Here is an 8,783-nt window from a genome sequence, read left to right as displayed (position 1 = left end):
CCAAACCTCATTCCATGTTCGGTTTGAGTGCTTCCAGTTTGCAAACTATTTTTTGTGTATGATGCATTTTTACTGATTACTATTTCAGTGATCCACTTAATCTTCAAAACTCCATGAAGTTGATGTTACTATACCCTTTTTACTTTAAGGAAACTGAGCCTTACAAAGATTAGGTGACTTGTTCAGTATCACAGCTGTGAGTATCTACGTATAGTTAGTTCAATCCTAGTTCCCTTAATTGTCAGGTAGGAATAAGGGTATATGGTGTTGTAGAGATCAACCAGACAGTGAGCAGGCTGGGCCTCTCCTTCATTTCTGTGCCTTTCTCGCAGACTACTGAGAATAGGGTGTTCAGGTTTTGTTGAATTAATAATGGGCAGAGAACTACATTTTACACTGATGAATGCTGGGCTACGGTAAGGTATAATAAATTTTACACTTTCTGCAGTCTCGTGTTCATGTCCTCTTTATGACCCTTGAGCTGAACAGAAAGAAAAGTCTTTATCATTGGTCCATTCTGTCTATTGCTATTTGAGTTACCTTTCTCTGGATCTTATGTAGTTCCTTACTATCTATTTTGGGTGCCTTAGGGCACAGTGAGGATGCATTGGAGTTTTACACAAGAATAAGTCAGTGTCTTGTTGTCTCATTCCAAAATCCTTCCCCAAGAGACTCTGTATTTGTTGGCCTTTTGTCCCCAAGAGAACATTGGGTGACTTCAGGAAGGAATTAACAGAGATTTCTGAGTATAACTAATAGTCCACCTTAAATTACTCTGAGTGTCTTGTATTTACTTCATCTATTCTGTTAAGCTTAATTTGTCTTCTTAATAAATGTGCTTTATTAAAACCAAAATTATAAACTCTTACAGAAACATCATTTTGGGGGCTAGAAACTTGAAGATCATCCTCTTTCTCTCTGCTCCCTGTAAGTGATACATCATCAAGACTTATCAATTCTTTTTTCCCAAATTACCAGGCTTATTTTAACACCAGGCTTATTTTAGAAGCCCCCTTGTGGGGTTCCCTGCCTTTTGGCTTTTCCCCACTAATGCATCCTGCACACACACCAGCCAAAGCTTTCCTCCCAAGATATCTTGTATGTCACTTTGCCAAAAAATGTGAAATGGTTTCCCTTGGCCTGTTAAAGTCCCCAGGGCGCCTGGGGACTGAGTTGGTTAAGCTTGATTTCAAGCTCAGGTCATGATCTCAGGGTTCATGGGATCAAGCCCCCCCGTCTATGCTGTCAGCACAGAGCCTGCTTGGGATTCTCTCTCTCTCTCTCTCTGCCCCTTCCCTGTGTTCTCTCTCAATATAAATAATAAATAAATAAATGAATAAACAAACAAACAAACAAACAAACATTAAAAAAATAATTTATAAAAACTAACTAAATAAAATAAAGTCCCAAACCACTTGGCCTGGGCTTGAAGGGCCTTCACCCTGACTTCCCCAGCCTGATTTCCTACCATTTCATCCATGCCTTAAATGTGCCACCAACATTTCCACTTTCTGGGCCTTTGCTCAGGCCATTCCCTTTCCTTGCAATGCTTCCCAAACCTCGCCCATGCCTGGGTCCCAACTTCTTCAGAAATCCTCTCTACCCTTCCTGTCTGCGAGTAGGTTCTCTCTCTTTCTCCCTTCTTGGTCTTTAGTCCTCTGCCACCTTTCATTGTTGTCTAGCCGCTTGTACACATTCTCTTCTCTCCAAGTAGATTGATAAGAGCCCAAGTTAGGGACCACGTCCAAGTTCGGTTCAGTTCAGCATTCCCACAGGGCCTGGTCCAGGCCGGAACCTGAACAGAGAGAACCTCCAGTGGCTGGCGGAGCTAAGTCACCACAAGCAATTCTGTGGCACAGAGTGTTACTACCTGGAAACCTTCTCAAGGGTTTTTCTAAATGCCAACAGAAGCCCAGACTAAAGAAATGAGTATGTTTATCCATCATTTCCGTCCCTATCCTCTCCCCCAAACCGTTCCTCCTCCTGTGCCCCAGTCACTGTTGTCCTAGTCACCACACATCTTTTGATTCCTCACCCTCCTTCAGCTACATCCCCACACACATTCCAAATTGCCAAGCACTTTCACATTCATGATCTCTTCTCCCACCAGCCAGGTTTTAGAGTGGAGGGCTCTGAGTGACCAACAGGAGGAGGCGACAAGCTGCAGGGCCCACAGGATTTAGTGTGGGCTGGAGCCCAAGCCTTTCTCCTGCCTTCCTCCCCTGAACCTTTCTACAACCTGATTTGTTGTACCTGGGAAATCTTCCTTGAGCAGATTCTCGTTCTTCCATTCCTTTTACCTAGACCATCAAAGTTGTTTTTCCCTTGAACTTTCCAAAGTTAATTTTTCCTCCTCCAATCTAGCCTTCGTCCATCCCACGGGATTTCTATGGCCATAACAGAACTCTGATCCCATCACAACCCCACTCAAAAACCTTCAGTGGCTCGCCACTGCCCACAGGTCAAAGTGTTAGCATTCAAGTTCTTTCTGGCTATGCCAAACTGATCTTTAAAGATTGTTTAGGGGCGCCTGGGTGGCTCAGTCGGTTGAGCGGCCAACTTCAGCTCAGGTCACGATCTCGCGGCCCGTGAGTTCGAGCCCCGCGTCGGGCTCTGTGCTGACAGCTCAGAGCCTGGAGCCTGTTTCAGATTCTGTGTCTCCCTCTCTCTGACCCTCCCCCGTTCATGCTCTGTCTCTCTCTGTCTCAAAAATAAATTTAAAAAACATTTAAAAAAATTTTTTTAAAGATTGTTTCTTCTAGGGCACTTGGGTGGCTCAGTTAGTTGAGTGTCTGACTGTTGATTTTGGCTCAAGTCAAGATCTCACAGTTGTGAGATCAAGCCCTGCCTTGTGTCTTTTTTTTTTTTTTAATATTTATTTATTTTTGACAGAGAGAGACAGAGCATGAGTGGGGGAGGGGCAGAAAGAGACGGAGACAGAATCTGAAGCAGGCTCCAGGCTCTGAGCTGTCAGCACAGAGCCCGATGCAGGGCTCAAACTCACGGACCGTGAGATCATGACTTGAGCTGAAGTTGGACACTCACCAGACTGAGCCACCCAGGCCCCAGTACCTTGTGTCTTTTGATGATGAGAGGTGGTTTCTAATTTAATTTTTTTGATGTTTTTATTTATTTTTGAGACAGAGAGAAAGCATGAGCTGGGTAGGGGCAGAAAGAGAGGGAGATAGGAACTGAAGTGGGCTCCGTGCTGACAGCAGAGAGCCTGACATGGGGTTTGAACTCACAAGCCAAGAGATCATGACATGAGCCAAAGTCGGATGCTTAGCCAAGTGAGCCACTCAGGTGCTCCGGTTGCTAATTTTAGTGTGGTAAACTGTATCAATTTATCTTTTACAGAACATCTAAATTCTGACTAGCCATATTTAAGTACTCACTAGTCACTTGCATGGCAATGGTATTGGACAGAGCTACTCTAAAGTTTTGTTTCAATTTTTTTTCATATAGAGCTATAATACACATAGAATTTATTTTGGTGTATGGTGTGAGGTTGGAGTTAAGTTTCATTTTTTCCTATATGTATATATAACCGAGCCAGAACTATTTATTGATAGCATTGTCCTTTCCTCAGTCCTCAGTTGTACCTCTTTGTCATAAAGCAAGTGTATATATATGTGTGGTTCTCATTTTGGTCTCTTTATTCTGCACAATTGGTTTGCCTATCCCTGCATCAGTATCACACTGCCTTTGTAGTTAGCTTTATTAGTATGAACCCAGCAACATTTTGATGGCAGGTCTCTAGCAGAAAAGTTAGGATCTTGGCACTAAGGACTGGGCAAAATAAGTAGCCTGGGTTCTAATTGTGACCCCACCACTCTTTGTGTAATCTTGAGCAAGTTAACCTTTCCGTAAACCTCAGTTTGGTTGGCATGAGGATAAATTTTCAGGGAGGAAGAATTTCCTCTGCATTTCAAGGTCCTTCCAGCTGGACAAAGAACCAAACTGACATGAGACAGAATAACAAGAGAAAATCAAATTTAGTTTCATACATGTGGAGAATGCACACGCATACACACACACACACACACACACACACACACACACACGAAATTCCAAAGATAGCCAACATGAGACATCCTGAGCTAAGGAGAGGGGCGGAACTTGGGAATACAAAGGAAAGGAAGGCCTTGTTCTATTAGTAGTAAGGCGAGAGATGTTTGGAAAACAAAGATTGCCCTATAAATTTCTTAGGTAAAGAGGGATCTCTATTAATAGTTCTTTCTGGTATAGGCAGGCAGTTGAGGGGGTGGGTAGAGAGCTTTTCCTAAATCTGCTGGGTTTTTATTGCTTTTATTTTTTTAAAGTAGACTTCATGCCCAATGTGGGGCTTGTACTCACCACCCTGAGATCAAGAGTTGCAAGCTTTATCAACTGAACCAGCCAGGTGCCCCTTGGTTGCTTTTAATTCAAAATAATAATCATGCCAAAGTGTCCGTCTTTGGGTGGCCTGCCTTTTGGCCCCTATAGGGACTATTTATATGATAGGGTTGTTGAATTGGTTTCACAACCATAAAGGGTTGGTAATGTCTCGCACAGAGTAAGCTCCAATAAATATTTATGAGTGGGCTGTGTGTTTATTTGTATGATTTGTTTGCTTGTCTTTCTTTTAGACTAAGAGCTCCCAGAGGTAAGGGCCTGCCCTCCGTTACCTATCCTTCCCACTCCTTAATGCCTAACACGCTGCCTGGCACGGAGTAGGGGGGTGCCCAATCAAAGGCTGTGGGATGAATCAGCTCAGCTGCTGAATCCGCGCGAGCGCGGAAGAGGACAGACCCCGGTAAACACTCAAGTGGGCCGAGCAGAAAGAACCTGACGCCAGGGGGAGCAGGAACCCGCACTCTCCAGATCTCGCGGAACTTCGCGCGCGCGCGTGCGCGCGGCCAAGTCGCGGGTTCTGTTTCTGACGCAAGCGCGAGGCGTGAGGAAGGAGCTACCCTAGCACGCGCGGCCTTGCCTGTGGCGTGGGAGTTGCTTCCGGGTTGCGCGCCCGGAAGCAGGAAGTTGGCGGCTTACCCTCCTCGCCCGGAGGCTGAAGTCCCCGAGGCGGGAGGAGCCCGAGGGGGCGCGGGCCCCGCATGTGAGTGACTGGGGCCCGAGGCCGGGAGGGGGGAGGCCGCCCTGTGACAGCCTCACCGCCGCTCCCGTCCGTGACACCCTCGCGCGGCCCTTTTCCTCTTGCCCTTGCGCAAACCTCTTTTCTGAGCCTCTGGGGTTTTGCAGATTGACAGCACCGCCGGCAGCTCCCCCAGGATCGACTCCCATAAGACGTCTTTTCCTTGGCTCCGCGGGGCCGAGCGAAGCGAGGTCGACCCTGTTGGAACTTGTTTCGCAGGTGTCACGGCAGTGTCCAGAACACCATCGGTGCTAGCGAAGTCTAGATTTCACTGCTCTTTTGACAACATTCTTCATTTTTTGGTATATGGAATGGATTCCTGGCCCCCCTTCGAAACACCTTTTATTAATTGTTACCCGTGGAAGCTTGCCTTGTGTCAGTGGAAGTCTCGGTTCTTGCATTCCCCACAAAAGATTTACACCAGGATCCGCACTGGCATAAAGACCGTGAGAAGGAAGGTAGCAAGCACAAAGCAGTTTTTTAAAGGGCAGTACACTTTCAGGATGGAGTGGGCAGGCCTGGAGTTGGCGACTGCCCCGAGGCTACAGTTGTTTTCTCACTCCTACCGGTAGGGGGAACTTTGACCCTGCTAGGTTTCTGTCGAAACGGTCTCGGGAACCTGTCATGTCCGTTTCCCAACGGGGATGGCAAACTAATACAAATGCATTGTAATGAAGTCTAGGGTTACTCTGGGGCACAAGAGTTAGAGAGAAGCGCAAGCCTTGTACCTGCTGCTCTGGGTCTTAGAGCCCTGGAAAGTTGGGAACCTTTTGCCCTCAAGTCTCTAAATGTAACCTGTTTATGGCCTTCCCTGCCTCCAGCTCATAGCTAACCAAGTGCCTACTCTGTTATTTCCCCTTCAAGGACTTGGGGCTCTGAAATCTTTCAGGTTGAGGGCCAAAGTCAAGCTTCTGTAGCTGCTTCCTACTGAACAAGGGCAGTGTTTTTCATTAGAGTTTCACTCTTTGATATCTGTCTGGGCCATGAGGAGGTAGTATGAGGTTATAGGGTGGAATAGGGCTTGTGTCCTGGTCTCAGAAGGTTTGACCACTACTATAGTCCAGGGGCTATAGTAGTCTTGATGTTTTCTCGAAAGGGGCTGATATCCTTGTTGCAGTAAGAGGTGAAGCTGGTCTTGTCTACCACAAGAGGAGATGAACTTAGTTATAAGATTAAGAAGACATGGTTCAAAAAGCAAAAGGATCACGCAAAGGAAAGGCCCCATGAAGGGAAGTATCCATGACATAAGACCCCAGGATAGGGAGATGGTGGATGTGCTTGCTGATAGGAGACGATGGGCTTGCATTTGAAGTCTTTTGATACTTTCTTGAATAACCTGACTGATGGACATAAAAGCAACATTCTTCCTGGACTAATGTGCCCCTTTGGGCTAAAGTGAGCTATCTAATGCCCTTTGATTTTGGAGGACTGCCCCTGAGGGTGACCACCAGGATAACCAGACTGGAGTTGAAGGAAAGCTTACCTGTAAAGGAGGTTAAGACAGAGTAGGTGGCTCCCGTGTCTAAAAGAAAATTAATTGTCCTACCTGCCAGTGAGTTGAGTTGGTGGCCTAAGGTTGCCAAGACTTACATAGTTTCTTGAATGGATTTGCCTAATTCTTGAGAGAGTGGAGAAGGACAGTCCTCGTGATCCCTGTGGCCAATCCTAAGGCTGCTCCCGAGGAGGGCCCCTAGCAAGAGGAGTGTAAGGACCTCCTGCTTAGATATGGGTGTTTCAGTTACCATAGAGAGGGAAACTCTTTGAGTAACTCCTATGAAGGATACATCTGGAACTAACCAGGCCAAAGAACAAGTGCCCTTCCATCCATCTGGAAGGGTCACATATGCTTGAGTTCCAAAAATAGAGTCCCTTCTGAGGACACAGGTGAACCTTGGTTAGAATAGAAAATAAAGGCACTTTGGAGCGCCTGGGTGGCTCAGTCGGTTAAGCGTCCGACTTTGGCTCAGGTCACGATCTCACGGTCTGTGAGTTCGAGCCCCGCATCGGGCTCTGTGCTGACAGCTCAGAGCCTGGAGCCTGTTTCAGATTCTGTGTCTCCCTCTCTCTGACCCTCCCCCGTTCATGCTCTGTCTCTCTCTGTCTCAAAAATAAATAAACGTTAAAAAAAAAAATTTAAAGAAAAGAAAGGCACTTTCAAAAGGGGCTCCCCTAGGGCCAGCAGTGGCCCTAAAGAGGACCAAAGCCAATATGAAGGTGGGCAAAGAGGTCATGACTAGATGTTGTAGAGTTGCGTTGCTACTTTAACACCGTTAAAAGACCCGCTCTTTTAATTTTTTTTTAAGTTTGTTTTTAGAGAGAGAGAGAGAGAGTGTGAGCAGGGGAGGGGCAGAGAGAGAGGGAGACACAGAATCGAGTCAGGCTCCAGGCTCTGAGCTGTCAGCACAGAGCCTGATGTGGGTCTTGAGCCCAGGAACCATGAGATCATGACTTGAGCAGAAGTGAGACGCTTAATCAACTGAGCCACCTAGGTGCCCCTTAAAAGACCCACTCTTAACCTTCCCCCAAAGGTCACCATCACCCCCTGTCCTTGGTCCTCCATGTCTCAATATTGTCAGGGCCACCCATCAGCCCAGGTAACCTCCTCCTTCTTCAGTACACCTTATTAACAGCCTTGTCCCCTGTTGGAAAAACTCCTGGAACATATGTTCTGGGATCCTTATCAAAAGCTCCTCTTTAACAGTGTTAAAGTAGCAATCAGAAACACTTTCCCAAAAGAATGACTCACCTGCCGAAGTTAGGCTGAAATTATAAAGGCAGGGAGACAAGGGAATAAAACCCACTGGGGTCCCAGATGTTGGGTTAGTACTAACACAGATTGGGAAGGTCATATTAGAGAGTTTAAGTTGAGTATATAACAGTCCCAAAATAGCAGGTGTTGGGAGGGGCCCCTGAGCATTTAGGATTTTTGTGCTGTGTTCCATGACTTTTCTTTGGAAGTTTCTTGCACTTACGTGGGGCTGGGAGGTCCATGTTGGTATCCAGAGACGGGTATAGGTGAAACTAATGGGGTTATTGGTGGTGGCCCACAATGAAGCAGGTGCGGGAGTTACAATGGCTAAGTGGGGTCCCACACATATCCAGCAAGGGGAATTAGAATTGGTGTTGTTGAGATAGCGTTGAGCAGTATTAAGTGAGGGGGGCTACGGGGCAGCATGAGGCAGAAGTGGCTTGTGATCAAAGAGGTACCATACCTATGGATTTCTTTAAGGGTGTAGTCTTGGAAGTCCCCCTGCAGGACTACACTAAGGTATTGGACATAACAGAATAGAGGATTTTAGGATTTATCTGAGATGGCCCCTTTTTGAAGAGCAGTTTGAGGTCTTCCAGTGGCTCACCGGTATACTCAGAGGTATCAGGGTTGTCCTCTTTGTTAGAGGTCACAGCAGGCTTGGCTCGGGAGAGATGGATCCAGCTGGAGATTCCTGGGACCTTGATGGTTGTAGGGGTGGATAAAAGAACAGTATAGGGTCCCTTCCATAAAGGTGTTTGTTGGGATCCAGGAGCTCAATGTATCCAGGTTTTAATTAGGACCTTATCTCCTGGTTGGACCAGGGATGTTGGGTTTGAGTGGTCTGGCTTTAGTAGGACCTGTTTTTCCCATAGAGCCTCTCAAAGGCACTGACTGAGTCCC

The 8,783-nt window shown here is 46.6% G+C and overlaps 1 protein-coding gene across 6 annotated transcripts in view; it reads left to right on the top strand.

Moving 5' to 3' along the window:
• The first annotated feature begins 4,898 nt into the window (after positions 1-4,898).
• CB2H6orf89 (chromosome B2 C6orf89 homolog) overlaps positions 4,899-8,783 on the top strand; it is a 45,251-nt gene continuing 41,366 nt past the window's right edge. For 3 of the 6 annotated variants that reach the window (XM_053222875.1, XM_027057863.2, XM_053222871.1), the window contains exon 1: positions 4,906-5,095. Coding sequence is in view for 2 of the 6 variants with exons in the window: in XM_027057863.2 (XP_026913664.1) it covers positions 5,094-5,095 (2 nt within the window). In the remaining 4 variants the exon portion in view is untranslated. Of the gene's footprint in view, positions 5,096-8,783 lie in introns of all 6 variants that reach the window. The other 3 variants (XM_053222873.1, XM_053222876.1, XM_027057864.2) reach the window with 3 other exon arrangements.

The sequence above is a fragment of the Acinonyx jubatus genome, chromosome B2, assembly GCF_027475565.1.
Source record: "Acinonyx jubatus isolate Ajub_Pintada_27869175 chromosome B2, VMU_Ajub_asm_v1.0, whole genome shotgun sequence".
Taxonomy (NCBI): domain Eukaryota; kingdom Metazoa; phylum Chordata; class Mammalia; order Carnivora; family Felidae; genus Acinonyx; species Acinonyx jubatus.
The sequence above is the reverse complement of the archived record's forward strand: the minus strand, read 5'-3'. Positions and strand labels throughout refer to the sequence as shown.